The 26,641-nt window shown below is 43.8% G+C and overlaps 1 protein-coding gene across 1 annotated transcript in view; it reads left to right on the top strand.

Moving 5' to 3' along the window:
• Positions 1 to 26,641, top strand: part of LOC143836200 (fer-1-like protein 4) — a 71,389-nt gene that overhangs the window by 14,923 nt on the left and 29,825 nt on the right. The window contains exons 12-27 of the mRNA XM_077335188.1: positions 702 to 861; positions 1,716 to 1,899; positions 4,747 to 4,933; positions 5,721 to 6,091; positions 7,868 to 7,976; positions 8,638 to 8,836; positions 10,136 to 10,256; positions 10,606 to 10,706; positions 11,804 to 11,891; positions 13,398 to 13,514; positions 14,178 to 14,330; positions 15,687 to 15,870; positions 18,655 to 18,779; positions 19,271 to 19,405; positions 20,273 to 20,446; positions 20,993 to 21,109. Coding sequence (XP_077191303.1) covers positions 702 to 861; positions 1,716 to 1,899; positions 4,747 to 4,933; positions 5,721 to 6,091; positions 7,868 to 7,976; positions 8,638 to 8,836; positions 10,136 to 10,256; positions 10,606 to 10,706; positions 11,804 to 11,891; positions 13,398 to 13,514; positions 14,178 to 14,330; positions 15,687 to 15,870; positions 18,655 to 18,779; positions 19,271 to 19,405; positions 20,273 to 20,446; positions 20,993 to 21,109 — 2,525 coding nt within the window. The remainder of the gene's footprint in view (positions 1 to 701; positions 862 to 1,715; positions 1,900 to 4,746; positions 4,934 to 5,720; positions 6,092 to 7,867; positions 7,977 to 8,637; positions 8,837 to 10,135; positions 10,257 to 10,605; positions 10,707 to 11,803; positions 11,892 to 13,397; positions 13,515 to 14,177; positions 14,331 to 15,686; positions 15,871 to 18,654; positions 18,780 to 19,270; positions 19,406 to 20,272; positions 20,447 to 20,992; positions 21,110 to 26,641) is intronic.

The following is a 26,641-nucleotide window of genomic DNA, read 5'->3' as shown; positions in this document are numbered from 1 at the left end:
CATGAATTGAAGTGCTAATTGCGGTTGTTAGCTGCCTAGCAATGTCATTCCCTCTCTCAGTTACCAGTGGCCAATGACAAGGGAGACTGAATGACAAGGGAGGGACTAAAAGATTCAGCATCTCAAAATGAAGAAGACTGTGAGTGCAGTCAAACGTGCATAGCCACGAATGTTTTAAAAAGGAGCGACTTAAAGGGCCGGGCAAATTAAAACAGTGTTTAGTGCTGCATGAATAAGGGGCCCAGGAAAGACTTCCATAACACGGTGTGGTCATAAACTATCCTGCTGTCAATTTGAAGAGCTCTTTTGGTTTCAGGGTAGTTACACATATTCATGCTTGCCAAGTATTTGCCTATGCTGTTGTATGAGGTCAAGTAACTTTATTGACTTTCCTATGACTTTTTTGGGGGGGGCATTTGGAGAAGCTGAGCTTCCTAATTTCTGTAACTGGTTATCATCCTGTGAATTAGACCTGTGGAAAATGCGAATCAGCCAGTCCTTCTTTCTCTCAGTTCCCATAGCATTTTCCCACCCCATTGTGCAGTTGGTGTGCAAGTATGAAAAGCAGAAACACAGTTTTAAATATACTTTTATCTGGCTTCTCAATCAGTTGATGGCCTTGAAGGAAAACTCATCTGCAGTTACTTTCACCTTTCTGCTGCTTTACCATGAACGTGTGATTTTGGCCTTTATGTACTTAGATCACAGATTCTATCAGAAATGGGCTGTTCTCAATGACCCAAAGGACACCAGAGCAGGAACTAAAGGATATGTAAAGTGCAACATTTCTGTAATGGCACGGGGTGATGTAATGAGTTCTATCCCTACTACCTCCAGCAGCCAGCATGAAGACATTGAAAAGTAAGTTTGTGGTGGTGCAACATATGGTGTGTTCCTGATAATGGTTGGGCATTATACAGCGAAGCTGCCTTATAGTGAATCAGACCCTTGTCAGTATTGTTGTCTAAGACTGGCAGCAGCTCAAAAGAGTCTCTGGTAGAGTCTCACGTACCTACTGCCAAATTATTTAACTGGAGATGCCATATATTGAACTTGGGACTTTTGCCATGCCAAGAAGATACCCCTCTCCACTGAACTTTTCTCCAGGCATCTTGGAAGTTTCCAACAATATAGGCTCTAATCATTGTAGAGCCAGTGTGGAATGGGGGTTATGAGTGGTGGACTCAAATCTGGACAGCTGGGTTTGATTTACCACTTCTCCACTTGATGCCTGTTGGGTGATCTTGAGCCCATCATAGTTCTTTCAGGATTCAATCCCACTTACCTCACAAGGTGACTGTTGTAGGGAGAGGATGGGAAGGATATTGTAAGATTGTAAACAGTGCTGTTCTTCCACAAGTATTTTTGGTTATTTCAGCCAGCACCAAACAACAGTTTAAAGATCAGTTTGCAAACTGTGGCTTGGGCTAACTATGGTCAGCCACAGTCTATCTGAAGATGGTAAAGCTAACACAGCTCTAGCACAGAAAGGCAGGGGAAAATGCAGGGGAGCAAACAAAAGCAGAGGTTTTATTGTCATTTTGATCATGATTAAGGGTTTGTGGAGCATTAGATTTTCTTTCTGATTTGGTAAGTTTCTCTCTTTTTCTTTCTGTCTCTCACTCACTCTCTCACACACACTGTTTCTTGAGTCCTCCAGTTTTAGTTTACTTGGAGGTAAAACACTTTTGAGAACTCAGTTATCTTCTTTTCAGAAACTTGCTGCTGCCTAAAAGAATCCCAGCTGAGAGGCCTTGGGCCAAAGTTTGTGTCAAAATTTACAAGGCAGATGGATTGCCCAGCATGAATGCAGGAATCATGGGAGGCTTTTCGAAGATTGTGGGTGAGAAGAAAGTCTTCATTGATCCATATGTGCAAGTTACATTTTCTGGACAACAGGTAAGCTTAAGGCTGGATTCTCAAAACATATTTATTCCTTCAGAACTAATCTTTGTTTTCTTATGGAACTTGAACTACTGCCTTTTCTGCACATATGAACAGAAGAAGCACATCTACAGAGAACTTTGGAAAACGGAATAACTAATTAGGGTGCATCTACATCAGGGGTGGCCAAACTATGACTCTCCAAATGTCCATGCTGACAGGGGTTTATGTGATTGTAGTCCATGGACATCTGGAGAGCCACAGTTTGGCCACCCCTGCTCTACATGGTGGTTTGGAAGAGTGATCAAATAATTTCCAGTGAATTCCTGTTCTTGTACATAAAAGTCCATGACTTCATCTTATACTGTTCCCTTCTGAACTACATAGAGCAATGAATACAAGTTCAATGCAGGATTTGAAATGCAAGTCATGAGCTGCATTGTAATAAGCCCAATTTAGAGTACAAACACTGAACTGAGTGTGCACTGAGTTGGCTAAGTGTGCTCTTAAATGCAAAGATAAACGTGATCGGTACCTATGAACAACTCATAAAACTGTTGGCATTCTGATCTTAAGAAGATTCCTTCTTGAGAATATGTATTTTTTGTCTCTAATAATGTGCAATGGCTTTGCAGTCCTTGGTTCTTTAGTACCAAAAAGTCCCCTGAAGCAGGCCATTGTTTTGATTATTGTTTTGCAAATACAACAATGAAGTGGACAGTCTACTGTCTACTGGGATGTTTTTAAATTATGATGACTATGTTTTTAATACGTTGAGCTAGTGCACTTTATGTAACAAATATTTGAAAATTAAAAAAAATATTTTTGCAGCTCAACCTTTGGGTTCCTAACTACAGTATATTCCATCTGAACTTAATTGGCTGGATCCAAAGATTTCTTCTGTGAGCAGAAAGGCATTTCTATTTGCACAGTGGAGGAAGTCGTGCTTTGCAGACACTCCATCTCCCCAGTGCCTTATGATGCTCTTAGCATGTTGGAGAGTATAGTGAGGTACATTGAGAAGGGGGAGGTGGGGAAGCTCCATCTTTGTCCCTTTGAATCCAATCTGTAATGCTATTGGGCTAGTAGGGACAGGATCCAAGGGTGCAGTTACACTGGTAGAACAGCACTTCTGTTGGCAAAAGAAGGTATGGTGATAGATCCCATGTGCCTGAAGTCCTCTTAATCCCCAGCAGCTGAATTTGAGGGGGTTTAGTGGGTTCCAGTATGAAATCATACTCCACAGTACTCAGAATTCATTCAAATTAAATAGCCATTAGCCAGTTATTCTCAAAGAATTTGTTTTGAAAAGCATCTAAACTAGATCTACAGGCAGTGAATACTATAACTCATCTAAATATTAGAAGTAATATTTTCTGCCCTAACTTGCCACAGTTCTTACTTACTATAGTTCAACTTCAACTTGACACCAAGTTGTCAAGTGTTTAGAAAGGATAAAATGTCTCTTCTATCCACTTCCCCAAAACCATTAACAAATTCGTATGCAGTATCTTGTAGTCCTCCAGTTGCCTTTTGAATGAAATAAACAATTCCAACCTATTGTCAATATCACTAGCAGTTTAGTATAAATGTTGGAATACATTTACATGTTTGTTTGTTTAAAATATTTATTAGCTTCCTTTCTCCCTTGCAGAACTCAATCCATATTGCAATATAAATGAAACATAATTAAAAACACACACAATACAAACAAAAACATCAGTAAAGGTCCCCATCTTCAGTTAGCCAATAATAAACGAAAAAGAGTTGGTTCTTTTTTGCTACCAGAAGGAGTCTCAAAGTGGCTTCCAATCACCTTCCCTTTCCTCTCCCCACAACACACACCCTGTGAGGTATGTGAGGCTGAGAGAGCCCTGATATTACTGCTTGGTCAGAGCAGCTTTATCAGTGCTGTGGTGAGCCCATGGTCACCCAGCTGGCTGCAAAGCTAAATCAATCAAAACACATTCATACATAAAACTGTCTTCAGCTGCCTCCTGAAAATCAAGAATGGGGGGGGGGGCAGACACATAATTCCATAATTATGAGGCTGCCATAGAAAAGTCTGTGATCTTAATTCCCTCTCAGGAATTTATGGGAGAAGCTGGTCCTTCAGTTACCCTGGTCCCAAGCCATGTAGGGCTTTAAAGGTGAAAAACAGCATCTTTGGAACAGTTTGGTAGTCAGGGTAATAGATGTAATATTGTGGACATATGCTCTTGATAGCTGACCCTGACCAGCAGTCTAGCCACAGCATTCTGCACTAGCTGCAGTTTCTGAACACTTTTCAAAGGTAGCCCTTAGTAGAGCATATTGCGATATCCCTGTCTAGATGTAACCAAAGTATGGATCACTGTGCATAGATCTGACTGAACCAGAAATTGATGTAGCTGACACACCAGATGAAGCTGGGCAAACTCATTCCAAACCACAGCAGCTACATGATTTTCTATGGTGGCTGCTGTTTCAAACAGCACCCCCAAACTGTGAACCTGGATTTCAAGGGTAGTATAACTTCATCCAAGACAGGGATGATCTGAAGTCCTCTGCCTTTTTACTGACCCAGAGAAACTCCTTGTCAGGATTAATTCCCTGGTCTGCCTTTCTGCCAACCCAGAGAAATTTGTCAAGATAAAGTTTCACTTTGTTTACCTTTGTCAAACCCAATTAATCCTGCAGGGATCACATCATTCAGTATATAGTAAATTATGGGCTCTGTCAGCCATACAACAATAATCACAGAATATGGTAAATGTGTATATTCTGAACAGTATTTGACCTTAAGATTTCTCACACCTCTATTACTGATTTCAAGTTAGTATGAGACCATTGACATGTTAATAATTTCTTCTTCTGGTTTAGGGAGAAACATCAGTTGAAAGCAACACTATAGAACCATTATGGAATGAACAGATCAGCTTCATTGAGATGTTTCCTCCTCTTGTTCGAAAGATCAAAGTCCAAGTATTGGATGATGCAAACATTGGAGACGTTGCTCTTGCCACACACTTCATTGATCTGAAGCAGATCTCTGACCCAGGGAGAAATGGTAAGTCCCCCAAAGCTTCATGCATCAATGTGCAATCAAATAGTTCTGTTCTGTTGTCTGTTTGTCTTTGACTGCTGACTGTACATCAGTTGGTGCATGCCTGTCCACCTCTCTGTAATAAGGAATAGTAAAAAATGATATGTTTGTACTTAGGGGCACCAACTCTGTGGAATACATCTACAGAATTTCTATTGAGATAATTGTTCATCATGACAATGGCTCGATCCAGACATAATATGAGACCATGGTTTATTTTATCTATGGTTAGTTTATGAAACCAGGATTCAGCTCACAGGCAATCACCTATATGCTGTTAGCTTTGAAAAACTGCCTTCTCACTGTAGCCTGAAAGGTTGTTGCCCGACACAATGTAAGGTTGAGCCAGAAAGTTTGCATTCCAACATTAAGCAAAAACATAGTTAAGGTTCACTGTGGTTAACAAACCACCTTCACATCCTGTAGTTATGGACCCTATGGACCCATAGGTAATGGAGCGGCCTACATTCAGACAATCACATTAATCATAGTTTAATTAACCATGGTTTTGCATGATGTCTGAACTGGGGCATTTTTTTTTTACAGTGCAATCCTTAGCAGGTCTATTCAGAATCCTACTGAGGTCTTCTCAGTGGGGCACACTCCCAGTAAAGTGTTCTTAGGAATCCATTGTTAAGCTACCAAGGAATCCTGTTCTACTGATGTGTTGGTTAGAGGATACAAGGCTGTAATGAACATCTGTAAATTCTAACTTGAATGCCAAAAATTTGAGAAGTCTCAATTTTCACAGGTTTTAATCCCACTTTCGGTCCCACTTGGGTGAGCTTGTATGGTTCCCCTCAAAACTCAGCTCTGCGAGATGTCCACAAGGATCTCAATGAAGGTTTGGGAGAAGGCATATTCTACCGCGGGCGCCTTCTCATGGCTATTGCTGTAGAGATCTTTAGCACTATCCAAGCAGCAGAAAAGAAGCCTGTAGAGGTTCTTAAAGGTGCTCTAAGCAAGCTCAAATTGAAGAAGAAGAGTAAAAAAGCCAAGGAGAAAACCAAAGTCTCTTTCAAAGAACAGCAGCAAAGCCAATCTGAGGTTGGACTCCCTGAGGAGGCAGAGCAGCCAAGTGAGGTGACGGTGGAGGTCGAGGAGCTCCATCCTCTCCCAGAGGTGAGTTTCATCTTGGAATTGGTTAACAGAGTAGTTGCATATCAGGGCTGACCCACCCATATAGGCAAACTAGGTGGTCACCTAGGGTATCAAGTTTTAAGGGCTGCCAAATTAAGTAGAAAGGAATTTCTTTTCTCAATTAAAAATATTGATTATATCTCTAATTTTTCTCTGTATTGAATGTTGGAGGAGAAACATGCCAAAGTCACAATTTGCCTAAGGCACCATTACCCTGCGGCTGGCCCTGTTACATATCTGCATCAAACATGGTGCAGTAAGAGATCCCTCAGGGTTTAATTAAAGTTAAAGTCAATTCTCCCACCTACACCAAATGGTTCTTGTTTTTTTTTGTACCTGTTATTTATCAAACACTAATTACACCTTTTCCCACACTCATTAAACTTGTTTCATGATAATTGTAATCATAATCCTATTGTCTACTTATTTTATTATCTGAAGAATAAAGAATAGCTATATATGAATGTACTTAAACATCAGCACTAGAATCCAGTGAAAGGCATTTAATGATGGAATGAGTTGCACATACAGCCATAATTTTGCTTGCTTTATGGCCACAAGACTTAATACTGTTGAAAAGGCAAGTTTTTTTTTTTTAAAGAAAACTGAACAGAGCCTTGGCCTGGGAATGGTTGCAGAAAAGCAGATTTCTGGTTGTATGCATGGACCAAGTAGGTAAATTCCCAGATAGGGAAAAGGAAGTAGTAAAAGTAGAAAAGTAGTTTTCTGTTTGCTGTGTAGGAATAGGCATCCTCAGGAAGTGGTGGGTTCCCCTTAGGAAGTTAATAAGCAGAGGCTATATAATCATCTGACAGAACAATCAGTCCATTGACGTCATACATGTTGCACCCATAGAAGGGTGCAAACTTAGGGCAACATGGGTAGCCACATCAAATTTTTGGTGTCTGCTGTCTCTCTGCATATTTTGCATCTCTGAAGAACAGCCTCAAAAGAATGCTTTTTAAAATCGCTATATCTAGCTCAGTATAACATATAATTTTGTGTATCTAATTATTTGATTAATACTTATGATACAGCTTGCCAGTTTTGGTATCAGAAGTCAAAGGATATCATTTAGTAGATAACTGACCGCACACTTCATCAGACACTAGTGAAAGTAAAAGCTGAGTACATCAGTACTTTAACAGAACTTGTTCAGTACTTTACAGTACTATGCATAGTTTCTAAAGGAAAGATTAAGAAGGTGTAGTTGGTGGTAAGTGACAACACAAGGTTATCAGGGTGGGGCCAAAGAGCTCTTCCACAGCCCTGTTACTCTGAAAAGAATAAACGGAACCAATAAAGCACACACCCATGTACTATTTGTTTCCCTTGCTGGCATGACTGCAGAGCTAGGAATATCATACAGAATACATAAATGCAGTAGGCTGAGATTTAAATGCAATCAGCAAGAAGTCTTTTGACAGTAAAACAAGTGTGTTTGGTTTAATCTATTATTGTATCATTCTATTCTACCTTTTTACTATGTGGGAATATATGTGGGAATATATCCTTAAAAAGAACATTTTAAATGCCTCCATCCAGCATTCATATTCTTCCCCAAGGATATTATTGCTGCACTGCATTGAGCCGAGCTACAATGGCAATTCAGATATCAAGACTTTTTTGTAAAGATGTTACAACTACTTGTCAGTGTTTGCCTTGAGTGAAGCATTACTGGTTCAGTATTGGGAATTTTCGTGCAGGGAAAAATTGTGTGGACAATTTTTATCAAAATTAGAACTTTTCTTTTTTCAGAATGCACTGGGTGTTAAAGAAGAATTCCTCCTTTTTGCCTCATTCTTTGAAGCGACTATGATAGACCCATCAATAGGTACCAAGCCTGTGAAATTTGAGATCTCTATAGGTAACTATCTTCTCTGAACATAAAACTTCTTGAACCCAGCTAGATATTACCAGAAATGCCTAATGATTACAGTTGAACAGAGAGCTTGAACACAGTATGGATCTTAAAGAGAGCTGCCAACATGAAGCTGGCAACCTGAAGTAATTCAGGTTGTCATTAGCCAAAACTCTATAGTTTAACCATAGAGTTTTGAGTAGTTGCTATAGTGTCACAAGCAATGCACTGATATCACTTCTTACTTCACCAGGCGTGACAGCAGCACATTGGGAAGCTGCCCCCCCCCTTTTGCCTCTATTTTCTTCTGCTATCCAACTGAGCAGCAGTAAGAAGGGCTCTCCCTCAGCATTTGTTAGTCTCTATCAACATGGTTGTTTTTCAGGCACCTGATTAAATGGAAGCCATGCTGGTGCTGACAACCTGTATATACAAGAAAGACAGTTCGGGGGGGGGGGGGGGGCAAGCTTGCTGTGTATATTCTGACCTTAGATTCTATCAGAGTGTGAAGACTACAAATAGAAGTTGCTGATGCTCTAGAGAAGTTGATGCTGCTGGGATGGTCTTGGAAGGCTGTTGTATGGTGATTGTACAGAAAAAAAAATATGGCACAGCTATAAACATTAACTGGCCACAATGGCCATGAGTAATCATCTTCATCTTTAAGGGAACTATGGCAAAGCTGAAGAAGTTTTGACCAAGCCTTCTAAGAAGGTTGAGAAAGAAGAAAGGAGTGAAGAGAAGCAGTCTTTGCTTGAACACAGTTCTGAAGATGAGCTGGATGTTGAAGTCATATCCCCAAGCACAACGTTACTCCAGAAATCTGTGACTGCAAACCAAAGGCCTGAGCCTACAGAATATGACAGGTAGTTCATTTTCTTTGCAGTCTTATTTATTAATCCATTCATCAGTCATTCATGTCATTCATTAGGTCGAAATCATACAAATACAGATATGGAAGGAAAAGATCATCTAGCCCAGGCTTTCTCAACCAGGGTTTCATGAAACCCTGGGGGTTCTTGATGGCCCTGGAAGGGTTTCCTGAAGGGGTGGGAGTTAATTATTATATATTTTTTAGAAATAGTTAACCATGTATCAGGTGATATGACCATATATGGTCATGTAGACCTGCCACCAACTCCCAAAATGACCAGTAAAGGGTCTGGAGAGGATTTTGCGATGGCCTATGGTCTAGTGCAATAAAGTTTGGCATTGGGTCTGGAGAGGGTGGGAAGGGGAGGGGCCCTGGGTGGGCAATATGCACAATCACACCACTTCTGGGGTTTCTTAAAGCCTGAAGAATGTTTCAGGGGCTTCTCAATGGTAACAAAGTTGAGAAAGGCTGATCAAGCCTAACCCCCCTGCCCTGAGAAAGCAAACCTCAGGTATTCCTAACATACATCTAATACATGAATTATAAACTCTTACTAAGGGACATTCAATGCACGGAGGACATTGCACCATGCTGCCACCTGGTTTCTGGGCTGGGGCAGGTTGCCCCTCCTTTTCCTGCTCCCACATGGGGGAGCACTGGGCCTGCTGGATCCTGTCTATCTGGATTTGTGCTCCTATATGGCAGCCAGGATGGTGAGGTTACAATCACCTTCCCTTCCTCTCCCCACAATAGTGCATGGGTTTAGAAAGGTGTAACTCTTTATGATTGCAGTAATTGGCTACCATTCAGCAGTGCAAATCCTGAAATTCCAAATCTCCATTTTATGCATCTTTCCCCTGTTTACATGTCCATTACAAATATAGATATGCAGGGCACTTCCTGCTCAGGTGAGGGACGCTGCACTCATGTCCTTCTCACAACTGACCTTTACCAACTCAACCATCTCCTGAGTTGCCTTCATTGCATCTGTGGGAGGAGTGAGCTCATACATACCTAGTTCTCGTGTCCAGCTTACTTAGTAGCTGGATACAGCACCCTTCCCTCAGTATTATCCCCCTAATTCAACCCGGGGAAGTGGAGAGGACTGCCTTCGTCAGGTTCATGGGGCAGATTCAGAACTTTGTATACTTAAACTACCATTCTTACAAAGACAAGCAAATCCAGCATTTATTCTAGCCTTTGTGATTATATATCAGTGTAAATATCATGCAGAGGGCTGGTTATCAGCTGCTTGTTCAAGTTGTAAATTTTCACCACCTGCTACTCTTAGCTCTTACAGCTGCCTGCCCATGCTGCATGATAAGCCTTGTGTGTATGTCTGGAGCTACTGGGAAGACTATACCTGGAGACTCTGCAATTCCAACTGGATTGTCAAAATAGCAGAGCGTTTGGTAAAGTATTGCTCTGCCTGTCAGCCCTCTGTCAAGCCCCTGCTGCTTTGTGTCACATACTTGCCTTGACTGGAACATGCATAAATTATTGGGGCAGAGTGGGAGCCTGATTGGATTTGAGTACTTTTTGCCTTGTTCTTGACAAAGGGTGTTTGAGGGCACTCAATACTTCACAGGAGAAACTCTTTGCTTCATTCTTTACAAAAATCATATAGTTGCTGCTTATATATGGTGTGCTTTTATTTTGGGGCAAGGGTGCCTAGCTAAATGCTCCAAGTGCTTAGTAGGGGGGAAAAAAGCTTCTTTCTGTCAGCTGGCACTGATCTCAAGGCAATGTTTGTTACAACAGGAACATGGGCTGGAAGATGTGGAGAAACTCTTGAGGAGACCCAAGTCCAAAGCAGATGAGAGGCTTCGGCAGGTTCTGGAAGAGTTTGTGGCCGGATGTAGGTTAGTACACTCCTGCTTTCATTTCATAAATACCATATTGTCTTTCCTGGTCCTTCTATTTTAATCCCATTCTTTGTCAAAACTCTTTAATTAAATGTCCTTGACTCCAGCATCCTCGAGGTCTAGAAGATAATCACACCTGGATCCTGATGTTGTAAGACTCATCTCTAATAAGCCAACTGATTAATAGGAAGCTCTATGAAAATGTTGTGTGTTCAGCAGGATCTCATTTATTATTGCTGTTTTTGAGCTTAATTTTCCAGACACATCTAGCTAGTGTTTTTTTTTTTTGAAGGGGTGAACCCATCAACTCACAGCTGACCTATGGTGACCTCATGAGGTTTTCAAGGATGCTTTGCCATTCTGTGCCTGTGTGACATAATCCTGGTATTTTTTGGTGGTCTCCCATCCAAATACTGATCCAAATTCTGAAATCTTTCAAGATCTGACCTAGGTCATTCTAGCCAGGGCTAGCCAGGTCAGGACTCAGCTAGTATAGATAATGGTTTTGAACAATAAACAGTAGAAGGCAGGAAGAGTGCATCTCATTAAATGTCTCTAAAGGAAATGATTTGGCTGCCAATCACCTTGATTTCATTACAAACAAAAAGCTATACTGCAGGCCCACCAGGAAGCAAACTGAAATAGAGGTTTTGAAATGGCGAAGGCATTTACTTTTTATATTTGTTTGCTATCCACACAGCAAGGACCTTTGGACAAAATACATGGGGTTATTCCTTCCCATCAAAAAACACTCTGGCAAAGTAGATTAGGCTAGGAGAGCACAATAGCCCAGTGCACACAATGAGCTTTATGACAAGCAAAGATCTGAACTCATTTCTGCAGCCTAAGATCAGCACTCTGGCTACCACATTGCACTGGTTTTCACCATAAGAAGGAAAATGTGAAAGATCAGTGATGTCTGTACTATATTTGAAGAACAACGATTTATCTAGCTGGAAGCACAGTCTAAATGCGGGGTTGTTTATTTTAGTGTTCTGTGATAATGATGAATCCTTGACATCTGTTCAGCTTTTATTCTGTGCGATGTGTTGCTGCGGTCAGAAATCCAGAACTCACAGTTTATCTAATTTCAGGCAGTATTCACTTAATGCAGACAAAAAGCCAATGGCCCGTCCAAATAACCTTGATAGATGTCGGATGAAGTCACTCCCACAAAACATTGTAAGTAGTTTGAACAGTCTGTGTTATGGATGTATTTATTACTCTGGATAAGTACAAGGTGTGGGTCCACTTTTAAGGAAACTTTTAATAAAAGCGTGGTGTAGTGGTTAAGAGGGATGGCTTCTAATCTGGAAAGTTGGCTTTGATTCCCTACTCCTCCACATGCTGCCAGCTGGGTGACCTTGGTCTTGTCACAGTCCTGATAGTACTATTCTGACCGAGCAATCCTGTCAGAGCTCTCTCAGCCCCATCTACCTCACAGGGTGTCTCTTATATAGAGAGAAATGGAACGCAGTTCTAAGCCACTGAGACTCCTTTGAGACTAATGAAAAGTGGGGTACAAAAGCCAACTTTTCCTCTCCTCTTTCACAATCTGCAAGAGCTCCTCTGGATGACATTTTGCAGGTGCTACAGTGGCAAAAAGTGAACTCACTTTGTTGCCATCACCCCCAAAGAGTAGACAGATTTGTGTTCAGTCGCCTTCACTGAGTTTTCCTCTCCTTTCCCTCTTAACCATCATTATTTATGGACAGGCTTTTGTCTTCACTATTCTATGTCTCTTGGCTTTGTTCCCTTGGTCACTGATCTGATTCGCCAAGCACACAAGACAGTACCAGCTCAGTTCATATTGCCATTTGAAGTCAGGTGTCCTCCTGTTGCTGCTGCCTCATATACAGCAATTCTCTTGAGAATTTGCTGCCATCTTTGTTTGTCTGTTTCCAGGGCAACCCAAAATGGCAGCTGAATTCTTGAGAGTGTTGAGAAGTCCTAGCGGGAGAGTGAGAAGGCAAGGGAAATTAACTGTTCTGTCTCCTGGGCAGAGGTGGGGCAGTAGCAGTGAGTATGGTGGGGGGAGTAGAGATGGCTGCAAAGGGGTTGAGCTGGGAGGTGGTGAAATGTGGGAGGGTGTTGTCCCCTCCAAGTCTGACACCTGTAATGACCCTCTCAGTTGGCCTCATGGTACAGCGAGCTCTGACCCCATCTCAAACATTGACTGACCTGAAAGATTTCCAAAATTACTGTAATTCTGTTCATGCCTATAGAACACAAATTCTGCAGAAATCAGAATTTCTGCTGCTTCAGACTGACATGGTTTCCCACTTGAATCTATCTGCAGAAATCAGAATTTATTGTATATTTTAATGAGCCACATGTGGTGCTGACAGTTACTAGGATGTACAGCTGATCCATTACAAGAGATGCACAGGGTGGAAAGAAAAACAAAAAGGTGACATTATGTATGTGAAATATGTATGTATGTGATGTGAAGTAGCAGACAAGTCCAGTGGCTCCTTAAAGACTAACAACATTCATTCTAGTATGAATTTTCATGACTCAGAGCTTATCTCTTCGAATGCTCTGACTTACAAAAGCTGATGCTGGAATAAATGTTACTGTTTTAAGGTGCCACTCGACTACTGTTTATTTTGCCACCAAAGACTAATACAGCGAGCTCTGTGTGATCCTGCTGAATATGCGGTTTGAAATGGTGTTTTTTCTTTTCAGATATTATATGCGAAGCAGGGGCTCCGCATAAGGAGGCGACTGACTCGAACCAATGTCAAAGAGAAAGTAAATGAGGCAAAGACAATCCTCTCAAAGCTCCGCTTCTTAGCTAAAGAGGTACGTACAACAAGCATTGGGCTAGGTTCGGCAGTTCATAGCATATGAAACCCATGGCAGGGCAACTGGTAAAAAGAAACATTGCAGTGTAGAGCATGAGATTATTATGTCTTCTGTTTCATTCTGATTTTCTGCACTTGTGTGTAGAATCAGATCCCCTCTCAGTCGTCTCCTTTCTAGGCTAAACAGACCAAGCTCCCCCAACCTTTCTTCATATGTCTTGGTCTCCAAACCCTTCACCATCTTTGTTGCCCTCCTCTGGACACGTTCCAGTTTGTCTACATCCCTCTTCAACTGGGGTGCCCAAAACTGAACACAGGACTCCAAGTGAGGCCGAACCAGAGCAGAGTCCCTGTGCTGATGTTTGTTGCCTTCTAATGTTCCATGGTTTCCATCCTTCTTCCCATCCATTGTCCCAGATCTTGACAAAAAGTTGCAACATTTTAAACTCCTCTGTCCTCATTTCCCACAAATATGCAAGTGTATGAAAGGCATTTGTTTGCTGGTTTCAGTAATTGGTTGTTTCATTTATTATTAAAATAGAGAATGTATAAAAGATATTGCTAAGTGATTTTGATAGCCTGGGACAGGTTCTCTCTTTTTCTGTTAAGGTTTCAGTAATCCAAAAGTTGTCTTAGGTGCTTTTGTGTTGTTTTTTTTCAGCCTCAGTGTTCTATCCCTGATATCTTGATCTGGATGTTTAGCAACAACAAGCGGGTAGCATATACAAGGATCCCAGCCCAGAATGTCTTGTACTCGGTGGTAGAGGAGGAGAAAGGCAAGGATTGTGCCAAGATCCAAACTGTCTTTTTAAAGGTTGGCAGTATCTTTTGCTAAATATTTGAAGCTATACCTCCCTCTCTTTCTCTTTCTCTTCCTCTCTCCCTCTCTCTCTCGTCCAGACATAATGCGAACACACGGCATTTCCGCACCTGTTAAATGTAGTGAAATGCTTACCTTACATAGTCATTATATTCTGGCCTCTCCATACGACATCGCCAACATCTAGCAACTGGGCAGTAACCGACTGACTACATCCTCCATTTTAAAGTGCTAGTTGGGAAATTGCATAAAGTGGATTCACCAACCTATTTAGCGCTAACTACCGGAGAGCAACCTTCAGGCAAGCAGCAGAGGGAAGGTATGGAGGCTCAAATGTGCTAAAGGCACATAAATCCTTGTCCCGCCCTTGCATTCGCCTCCCTCTCCCTTGTTCCCAGGAATGTGAATTTCTTTTTAAAAATGGCTAATTTCCTGGAGCTATGAATAGGCGGACAAGCGTGCAGGCAATGCCAGAAATAAAATAGTTTTTTTCAAAGTTGTAACACAAAGCATGCCTCTTGAAAGTTTTCTCCCCCTCCCCAAATCAGCAATGATATTAATTTTTAAATATCTCAAAGGATTCGTGATCCCATAAGGGGTGGCGTTCAAAAAGCACCAAGCATCTATGATTCTGTGCATACAGTTTGTAACACCTGAATAAGGCTGTTAACATGGGGATGTTTTGGAGGTAATTAATTCACAGGGTCACCTTAAGTTGATAATGGCTTGATGACAACACATAAACATTTAAGTACTTCTCAATATTTATTTTTGTCTTGGGGTAGAACTACATATTATCTCTGCAAACATGTTCCAAACCTGCATTTGCCTGTGTAATCCAAACATGAGGCCGAAGGCATCATAAAGAGAGATGGGCCAGGAGTGGGGCTACATAATTTTTCCCACATCTGTCAGTGCTTTCCATTCAATGTCTCTTAATTCTCCAGTCAGAATTCTTTCTAGCCTTGGAAGCTGTCTGGGCAAACTAACAATTAAAAAAAAAATTCATGGTGGGGGTGCATTTACATGTAAGAACTGGTTGGCAGGAAAGAAAGTGTGAAGCACTCCCTCCCACTTACTAATTCTCCCTGAAGCACTCCCTCCCACTTACTAATTCTCCCTTTTAGTTAAGACTATGAAGCAAACATGATCTTGGGAACCATGACTGAATTCTAAAGTCCCCCCCCAAACACACACAAAGCATTCTGTCTCTTGACACCACTTGAATAGATCGAAATTCACAATTCTCATGGATATTCCTCTATTTACTGTTGTTGCCAGTAAACAAAATAAAATTTGCTAAATTTGCATGAGTGACCACATAGTGAAAATGCTGTTTGTGGCTTAAAGATTCCAGGATCACGTACTGGAGAGATCTTTGCAAAACTGGAAATCTACATGTGGCTTGGGATAATTAAATATGTGAAGAACAGCACTGCAGAGCTACCTGAGGAGTTGAAACCAATTTATGAGAAGGTACAGCCTTCTGCAAGGATTCCAGCATATCTTCCACCTAGCCAGCTCAACAGAGATGGTAAGCATGTATGTATTGCTCCAATGTGTTGGGACTCTCCAAAATAAAATATCACATCTTCAGACCCACATGAACTGGAGAGTTTCAGTGTCTCAGGTTCCACACATAGAAAAAGCTAAATAATTCCCTAGTCTTCTCTTCATCTCAGAGTGTCATCTGTCCTGCTTGTCAAGTATCAGATTGACTTCCCTAGAACATCAGTCTTTTCTGGAACCAAGGAATGGATCTGTCATAAATAATACTCTCCTATTCAAAATAAATATGGTCTTAGTGTCCACGATAATGCATGTTTGGAGACTGATTATGTGGCTATCTCTGGCTGAAACCTGGAATTATTTGTTTATTTAGTGTATTTTTAACCTGCTTTTCTTCCAATGAGCTCAGGACCTCCATTTTATAGTCACAACAACCATGAGAGGGAGGTTAGATTAAGAGAGAGAGATACTGGACCAAGGTCACCCAGCAGGTTTAGTGGCAAGCAAACTCAGGTCTCCATGGTCCTTGTCTACCCATCACATCATAGTAGCCCTTTAGTGTGCAGGGTTTTTTATTTCCCAACTAGAGGCAAAGCCCATTGTATGTCTAGCCTTTCCCCACAGGGAGCCCCCGGCAGCCGCGCAGAGTGCCTCTCGATGCATCAGGCCGCCGGCAAGACAGCAACTGCGAGCTACGCCTTGTCGGCAGGGCGGGAATCGGCTGAGCCAATCGGCAGGCACTTTGCGCCTGCCGATTGGCCCGGCCGATGGTCTGTCCGGAGGAAGGGGCCAATCGGCACCCTTCCTCATCCCGGACAGAGCCCGCCCTAACTCCTCCCACAAAGCTCTTAAGGCTTTATTTAGTCCTCGGCGCCTGTGGCGCCGCGGGCTGTGTTAAGATATCAAATGCTCATGCAGGGTCAATGGGCAAGGCTAGCTCAAGTGAGGAAATATTCTAAATATATGGGATTCTGTTAGATTTGTGGCTGGATCTTCCCAACATTTTAATAAATTTAATTACAACTATGCCCAGACCTGACTCAATGGAAGCTATGTAGAGAACAAGAGAAGATAATAACTCTGCTGGGTCAGACCAATGGTTTGTCTAGTCCAGCATCTTGTCCCGCACAGAGGCCAACCAGTTCCACTAATCAGCCCGCAACAGGGCATAGAGGCAGGAGTTCTTCCCCTGATCTTGCCTCCTGCCTGAGGGATTCAGAGGCTTAGTGCCTCTGAATTTGAAAGCTGCCCTCAATCACCATGGCTAGTAGCCATTGATAGACTTATTCTCCATGAATCAATTCAATGCCTCTATTCCTGTGGCCATCACTAAACCCTACGGCAGCAAATTCTTAATTTGAATCACTCTCTTTGTAAAAAGTGTTTCCTTTTGTCCACCCCGAACCAGCTGCTCAACTGTTTGATAGGATGCCTTGAGTTGTAGTATTTTGGCAAGAGGGGGGAAATTTCTCTTTGTCAACTCCTGCCACCCATGCATAATTTTATAAACCTCTATCATGCCCTGCCCTTAGTCATCTCTTTTCTAAACGGAAAAATTCCAGACTCTTCAGCCTTTCCTCATAGGGAAATTGCTCCAACCTCCCAATTATCTTACTTGCCCTTGTCTGGACTTTTTCTAGCTCTGCAACATACTTTTTGAGATGACTGGAACTGTACATAGTATCCCAAATGGCAGTCTTCAAGCAGTGGCTGAATAGATACTTAACTTGGATGCTTTAGGCTGATCCTGCATTAAGAAGGGGGTTGGACTAGATGGCCTGTATGGCCCCTTCCAGCTCTATGATTCTAGTAGGCTGCACAATAGATCGATACAGGGGCATCACAATGTTGGCCCTTTTATTCTCAATCCCTTCCCTAATAATCCATAATTATATAATTTTCAGCACTGCAGAAAACTGGGTTGACACTTTCCTTGAGCTATCCACTACAGCCCCAAGATCTTTTTCCCTCTCAGTCTCAGCGAGTTCAGACTAGGGTTGTGCGATTCGGCCGCCGAAGCGGCCGTTCCGTCTGGGCGCAGCCAGCGCCGCGCCGTGGGGGGGGAGGGCGGTGCCGGCAGCGGCGTGACAGCGGGCGCAACCACGCAGGCGCGGAACTCTGCGCCTGCGTGGTTGCGCCCGCTGTCATGCCGCTGCCGGCACCGCCCTCCCCCCCGCGGCGCGGCGCTGGCTGCGCCCAGACGGAACGGCCGCTTCGGCGGCCGAATCGCACAACCCTAGTTCAGACCCCGTAAGCCTGTACTTGAATTTGGGATTTTTTGTCCCGATGTGCATCACCAGTACCAATCTTTGTATTGTGAGAACTGGCAATTGATTCCTACTCTTCGCTTCCTGTCATTTAGCCAGTTTTTAATCCATAACCCAGCTTCTTATCCCATGAATGCTAAGAATACTGAAGAATCTAGGTTGATGTATCTTGTCCAAAGTCTTTTGAAAGTCCAGGTGTATAATGAAAGAGGAGTCTTAACCCTTTCCCCCTTGCATGTTTTTTTTTTTAAATAGAGACCAAATTGTAGTTTTTGGTCTTTAAAAAAAATATGGGAAAAGACAGGTACTCGTTTTTTTTTTCCTTTAAAAGGTTGCCAACAACACAAACAATCCCGTTTCAATTTTGTGAAGCCACTAATGTGGCTGAATGGTTTAAAATAAAAGTATTTTAAACGTGTTTGCATACTTGCTACATTAGTTCTTAATATTAACTGCTGCTAGAAATCTGTTTCTATCACGCACACACTGTTATCATATGATTTGACTTCGGGCACTAATTGACTTCTAACTTTTGTTTTTAGACTTCAGTTACTTTCAGTTGCGAGCCCATTTATATCAGGCCCGGGGGATACTCCCAGCTGATGACAACGGCCTTTCCGATCCATTTGCAAGAGTGGTGTTTTCGAATCAGTGCCAAACTACAAGTGTAAGTATATCTTGTACAGAATTGTGAACAAGTGTTTTGGACTGTCCTGCTGAAATGCCAGCCTTCCCATATATATATTTGTATTGAATTTAAGCACCTTTTCTTTACTTATCTTTTGTTTTTTTTTAAACCACTTCAATCTTCCTAGATGCTTGCCCTCCTGGCAGAAAAGATATGGGTACCCATATAGCCTTCCCCAGAGAGAAAAGATTAGCTTGATATCTAGATGAGTTTTAGTGGAAAAGCTATCAGAGAAAAAGAAGCAAACTGTTTTTCTTCTACGATGGGTATTTTTTTTTAAACCACCCCGTATTGAGTCTGCCATGAAAACACTAGAGGGCATCACCCCAAGGGTCAGACATGACCCAGTGCTTGCACAGGGGATAAAGGTAAAGGGGATACCTTTACCTTTAGATGAAAGATGCATGTGATTGTGTGTCACATATGCTTTGTTTAAACTACCATGGTCACTCTGATTTCTGTTCATGCAGATTTTGGAAGAGACATTGAGCCCAATGTGGAATGAATTACTTCTATTTGATCAGCTCATTATTGATGGAAAGAAAGAAGACTTGAAAACAGAGACACCAATTGCTGTTATCAATATCTTTGACCACAACAAATTTGTAAGTTAGAAAAACATGTGAAATTAGAACTGTATGATACTATAATTGCCTCTTCATAATGGATGGATTCTTCAGATAGTCCCATACATGACAGCTTTATTTCCCCACAACAACTCTTAAATAGTTTGAGAAGCACCAGAAGGACTTTTGTAGGTCAACCAGTAGCCTTCCTGTAGCAGGTACAAAGGGGGAGTTTACAGAGATCTCCTGAAGGTAAATCCTCTACCTACGTGAACCTCAAACAAAACCACCATCCTATAACACTGCTCCTGAAAGCAGATTGTAATAATTCTAAATTACAGTAGCTGCTGATTTATTTATAGCCCAAACCTAATTTCCGCACCTATTGTATTAGAATCTGAGTGATAAGAGAAATTATGACAAGCAACTCCAGGAAGATGAAAGCGAACAAACTGCTTATATTACTTCTTTGACAGTTAAAACTAGTGATCTCACCACGGGTCATTCTTTACACTTAAAGAGGATCTGTTCTGCATGCAGAAGGTCCCATTAAAAAGAAGAGGTCATAGCTGATATGAAAGACCTCGGCCTGAGACCCTGGGGAGCTGTGCCCTTCATATCTTTCTTGCGTGGGGAGGAATTTGAAAGAGAAAGTGGAATAGCTAAAGCAATGGGGAGGCTGGAGCTGGCTAGCATTAGGTACCCAGTTTTGCATATACTTACATGAGGCTTCAAAGTACCCAGGTGAGACTATGGGACAGCAGAGACAGAGAGCTAGGAGCTACTCCATAAGATACTGTCGAGGTCACTGAATTCTGTGTGAAATTTCCATCAGTAACTTCAATAGATAATTTGCATCCTAAAATGACATTTTTGCATTGAGTGTCTGTTTCCTTTCCTTCTTAGGGCTCCCCAGAATTCCTTGGCCGAGCTTTTGCTACTCCACAGGTGAAGCTGGTAGATGAGCCATACAGCAAACCTGCTCTCCAGTTCTGTGATATTTATAAAGGACATCGAGCAGCTGGAGAATTAATTGCTGTCTTGGAACTGATTGAACTGGATTATAGTGGCTACTTGGAGGTAAGCAGAGTACAGACCCATAAATCAGAGCAGTTGCATGTTTCATTGAATGGGTTATGGTTCGCCTACTTTAGGGTATTCTTGCTGGGCACTAGGTGTGCTATGAATCATAGGTATTAATGACAATTACCATATTAGATGTACTTGATTTTGTCATGTCCTATTGCTGGAGGAGCATTTAAGGCACTACATGGATGAGAAGAGCTGGCTTTTGTTGGAGAACTTTGATAAGAACCCTGCATTGAACCTGTATTGCCATTTTCAGAGGGCTTTCAGGCCTAGAAATGTGAAATAAAGAAATGAGTGCCAAGTGTCCTTTCTCTTACTGCTGAATAATCACAAGCAGACCCTATATAGGTGGTGTTATGGGGAAAGTTTTCTGAATCAGAAGTTCTGAATTCCAGGTGAATGAGAGCTGACATCTTTGATTCTGGAATCCTTGGTTATGATTATGATTGATGGCTGACTTTATGGGTCAATATATCTACTTGGTTGTGGAACAAACGAATATACCTCTTTGTGGCCTAACTCTTTCCTGTTGCCTAGCCATCAGTACCTCATGACGTTGAGCCCAAGGAGCCAGAATACCTAGGGGACCCTCGTTCTGGACGATTCATTATCCCTGAGGGAATCAGACCAATTCTTAAGGAGTTTCGCATAGAGGTAAAATGATTCCTGCTTTTTCCTTAAGACTTTCCCCCCTGCGAATAATTTCTTATAAATTTACAACTTTTTGTATTTTAAGTCAACTGTTGGGGTGAAAATAATTCTCATAACTGGGCATTAATATCGGCTTTTGTCAACTTCCTCATACATGCTTCATAGTAAATGGTTTATACAACTTAAAACAAAATCTTCATATTTGCTTCTGATGGTACTCACACAGCATGATAGGTGTAGCATCTGTGGCTAAATGACACCTTATCCCATGGGTACCTTCTGTGCTAACATGACAGATTTTAAGATAAGATATTCAATTTGCATTTTGTTAATGTTTGAAAGCTAGTTTACTAGCCTTCTCAGTTGTATAAAAGTTACAAACCATATAAAGCAACAAACAAATGAGCATGCTTTTCGTTCGGCTGAAGGTATTTAACTTTATACTTTCAACTTTCAACATTTAAATACCTCCCCCCTGGTTTAGCCTCATGTAAAAAGCCATTTTTTGGGGGGATTACCATGAAATACAGTTCCTTGTGAAGCACAGAAGCAATGAATTAACACATATTCGTTGCCATGTGTTTTTTTTGGATTAAAAAAAAAATTTAAAGGGGAAGGGGCATTTCATTGACTCTTCAGTTTGATTGACAGACAGAGGCAGGCAGAAGCACCACAAATTTAGAGCGCCTTGTTTGCAATTCCTGCAAGGCCAGAAACATGTGCAAAGCGCTACGGGTGCATTAATATTGCACTACAAACTGCACTGCGCGAAATGTCAACATTCCACTACAAATTGTAGCAGTTTGGGCTGCCGCGGACATCCAGCAACATTGGTAGATGTGCGGAATTGTCCTGGCTTTTTCATTAAGTTGGTGTCTTATCGTGGTCATTCTATCCTACATTCAAACCCTAATTTAGCCCATGCTCCCCAAGAGAAAAGGAAAAAGTGTTTTTAATCTGAAGAAGGATAGATGATTTGTAGTCTCATAGTAATCAGAGTTACTTTTCTAAGCCAGTTGACTTGGAAGGATGTAACTTTGCCTCAGAAGACAATGTTAGTTTCCAGGGGACCTAAACTGACATTTCTAAAAGCTTCCTATGGTGGCAAGAAAGAAAAGGTTCTTATTTCTGTTAAGGATGGTAGAATAAGACTAGAGATGACAACTCCTCATTGTGGTCTAGTGACTTAAAAACTGGGGGGTAGTTGGCCAGGTCCTTCACATCAAGGAACTAAGCACTGCCCCCTTCAGTGCCTCAGAGAACGACCACTGGTCTACATACCGAGAGGGGTCCTTCTCCTCAAGGGTCAGGAGGACAGCTGGAACGGGTGTTTCCCATCTCTCTTTGAGGGAGGCAGGTCATTTGCATATTTTGCCTTCCGGTGGGAAACGCCCCTTCTTCTCCAGTCGAAACTTCCGGAGCGTCATGCCGTCCATCTGCGGACCACTGATCAACACCTTCTTAATCTGAAAGGCAATCTGCATTACCCTGAACACAACCCCTAGTCGGGAAGGCAACCAAACACATATGCCCTAACTTAGCTAGTCTGCCTAAGCCGGTATACTCCTTTTAACTTTCCAACTGAACAATAACTGTGAGGCGAAGTGATGGACCACCCTATGGGTGGGACCAGCTGTCCTCCTGACCCTTGAGGAGAAGGACCCCTCTCGGTATGTAGACCAGTGGTCGTTCTCCCTCCGGGTCAGGAGGACAGCTGGAACGGGACTTACAAGAGCAGTCCCTAACCCAGGGAGGGTCCAACGTGGTCCATCACGTGCGACAGAACTCTACGCCCGAAGGCCGACTGTTCCGCCTCACGTTCCTGAATCTTGTAGTGCCTGACAAAGGTGGAAGGAGTAGCCCACGTAGCTGCCCTGCACACCTCTTCCACCGAGGCGTTTCTAGCGAAGGCCGCCGACGTTGCAGCGCTGCGCAACGAATGCGCTGTGATGCCCTGTGGGATCTCCTCCCCTGCAGCCCTATAAGCCTCTACAATGCAGGCCCTGACCTGCCTGCTGATGGCTGCCTTAGTCAAGGGCTCTCCCACCTTAGACCCTGAAAGAAAAATGAACAATGAGTCCGAACTTCGGATATTGGCCGTTCTTCTAACGTAAATTCTAAGGACACGTCTGACATCTAATTTATGCCACTCTCTCTCCTGGTCAGAAGCCGGATGAGGGAAAAAGGTAGGTAAACTGATTTCTTGGGATACATGAAACCGGGAATCTATTTTGGGCCGGAATGAAGGGTTTACCCTGAGTACCACCCTGGATTTTCGGAACCTGCATAACTCCTTGTCAACAGACAGGGCCCCCAGTTCTGAAACCCTCCTGGCCGACGTAACAGCTACTAGGAAAATGGTTTTCATTCCTAACCACTTCAATGAAATGTCCCTAATGGGCTCAAACGGTTCCTTCGTCAATGCAGACAAGACCAGCCCCAACCTCCAGGTAGGGAACAAGTGTCTCGGCGGCGGCTCAAGGCTAGCGGCTCCCTTCAGAAACCGCACGATATGGGGATGCCTAGACAATGGGGCACCCTCCTGGAGACCTAGAACTGTGGACAAGGCTGCCACCTGTCTGCGCAGCATTCCAGAGCGCAGCCCTGTCGCCCTGCCATCCTGTAAAAACTGTAAAATGTTACTGATTTTTGGTCTGGATGGCTGCACTGCCCGCCTTCTACACCATCTGACGAAGGCCTTCCAAGAACAATTGTACATCCTGGTGGTGGAGTCGCGTCTGGAGGCCAAAATAGTGTCCATCACCTCAGCGCTGTAGCCCCTGGAGTTCAACGCTGCCCGCTCAGTCGCCACGCGGTCAAGTTCCACCATCCCGGCCGGGGATGAAAACAAGGACCCTGAGCCAACAGGTCCGGCGTGACTGGGATTGACAGATGCGGACGGACAGCTAGCTGTACTACTGTCGAGAACCACCATCTTCTGGGCCACCACGGAGCCACGAGGATGACTTCTGCGCGGAGCTCCCGGACTCTCCGAAGGAATCTTGGTAGCACCGGAAGGGGCGGGAACGCATACAACAGGCCCTTGGGCCACTCTGCTGTCATCGCGTCTGTCAGTTCCGCCTCTGGGTGCCAATACCTGCTGCAGAATCTCTCCACTTGTCGATTCTGCGCCGTCGCAAACAAGTCCATGACTGGCGACCCGAACTGCACCTTGATAAGATGGAAAGCCTCTCTGCTGAGAGACCACTCCGCCTCCTGGATCTTCTGACGGCTCAGCCAATCCGCTTGCGTATTCACCAGGCCCTGGATATGCTCCGCTCGGATCGATGCCAAGTGCGCCTCCGCCCACTGCATCAGCAATTCGGCTTCTCTTTGTAGTCTTCCTGATCTGGAACCTCCCTGGTGGTTTACATACGCCTTCGCTGCTACGTTGTCTGTGCGCACTAATACATGAGTGCCCTGCAGACTGTCGCTGAAATGTCTCAGCGCCAACCGAACCGCTCGAAGCTCCAGCACGTTGATCTGCTGCTTGCTCTCTGTCTGGGACCAAGTACCCTGCGCCGGGGTGCCCTTGTACGTGGCCCCCCAGCCGAGTAGACTTGCGTCTGTGAACACCTGCTGCAACTGTCCATGGAGGAAAAACCTTCCCTATGGTTAGGTGGGACCTTACCGTCCACCATCTGAGTCTGAGCTTGACCTGTTGATCTAGCGTCACGGGTACGTCCTTTTTCTTTGATATCCTCTCCTGAAACGGTCGGAGCGCTCTTTGGAGAGGTCTGGCGCGAGCTCTGCCCCACTGAACGGCGTCTGCGTTGGAAATCAATACTCCCAGTACCTTTGCCAATTGCAGCAGCGACGACCGTCTGGCCTGGATCACCTGAGCCACTAACTGAATGGTTTTCCGTATCTTGCTCTGAGGAAGGAACAGGGCACACCTCACTGTGTCTATCTCCACCCCCAGATGCTCTAGTCTCTGTGTAGGTATCAGTGAACTTTTCTCCCTGTTGACTATGAACCCAAAGCGTTCTAAGACCGCGATCGCTCTGCACGTGAACTGGCTCGCTAGCTTGAGCGACGGAGCCCGTATCAACAGGTCGTCCAAATACGGGTGAATGTGTATTCCCTCCTGTCTCAGGATGGCTACCATATTTACTACTAGCTTCGTGAATACCCGGGGAGCGGTGGACAGCCCGAACGGGAGCGCCCTGTACTGATAGTGCCGCCCCCCTGCGTAAAAACGCAAGAATCTTCTGTGTTCTGCCGCTATGGGAACGTGCAGATAAGCTTCTCTGAGATCTAGGGATGTCAGAAACTCCCCTCTCTGTAAGGCCTCTGCTATGGACTTTAACGTTTCCATCCGGAACTTTTTTAATGGAATAAACATGTTTACGAACTTTAGATTGAGGATGGCCCTCCAATCCCCTGTCCTTTTGGGCACTGTGAACAGGAGCGAGTAAACTCCCTGACCCTGTTCGCCTATCGGCACTGGCTCTATTGCCTTGATGGCAAGTAAGTGAGCTATGGCCTGAATCATGCGTTCCCTCTTTACTGGGTCCTTGGAAATGGGGGAAGGAAAGAACCTGTCTGGAGGAATGCGGCTGAACTCTATGCTGTAACCCCGTTGCACCAGCTCCCGGGACCAGCTGTCTATTCTGGCGTCCCTCCACTCGTGTGCGAACTCCGCCAGCCTTCCCCCCACTGGTATGCTTTGAGCGTCACGCCTGAGATCCTTTGTCGCCCTCTGAGCGATCTGATCTCTGCTGTCTGAAACGGCTGGTTCTGCTGCTGAAGGCCCCTCTGCGGAAGGACTGCCTTGACTGACCCCAGGACCCCCTTCTGCCTTCCGGTCTAAACCTGGGACCTGACCCTTGACTCCGGAAGGCCGATGGAAAGGGCTTCCCATCCCTGCGTATGCGTCTAGGGAAAGCCTTCTTCTTGTCCCTGGTCTCGACCAATACTCGATCTAGCGAGTCCCCAATCAATTTATCTCCCTGGAATGGGTAAGCTACCACCTGGGTCTTGGAGTGTGAATCTGCCTGCCAGGCCTTGAGCCATAAGAGCCTCCTGGCCACGGCTGTCGATGCCATAGCTCGTGCTGCAAATACCACGATGTCTAAAGATGCATCTGCACTAAAAGCGGAAGCTTTAAGAATTCTGCTGGTCCCTTCCTGTAGTCGTCCCTCCGACTCTGGAATAAGGGAAGACAGCTTCTTGCACCAGGCCATAGATGCTCTGGCCACCACCGAGGCTGATGTGGCTGCCCTAATGGCCATGGCCATGGCCTCGTGAGCCTTGCGCAAGGCAGTCTCTGACTTGCGATCCATCACGTCCTTCAGGAAGCCTTCCCCGTCTTCAGACACCAGACCGGACGACTGTAGCGCTGCCACTGGACCATCTATGACTGGCACCTGTAGAAATGACTCAGCATAATCAGGTAAGGTGTACATCTTTCTGATGAATGCCGGAAATTGCTTTGTCACCAGCGGTTTTTCCCATTCAGCCCTAATCTTTCGTTCAAAGGATTCTGGCATCGGAAAGTTTTTTAAAGTTGTCTCTGGCTTGGGAAAAAATTCA

The sequence above is a fragment of the Paroedura picta genome, chromosome 4 (assembly GCF_049243985.1).
Source record: "Paroedura picta isolate Pp20150507F chromosome 4, Ppicta_v3.0, whole genome shotgun sequence".
Lineage (NCBI taxonomy): Eukaryota > Metazoa > Chordata > Lepidosauria > Squamata > Gekkonidae > Paroedura > Paroedura picta.
The sequence above is the reverse complement of the archived record's forward strand: the minus strand, read 5'-3'. Positions and strand labels throughout refer to the sequence as shown.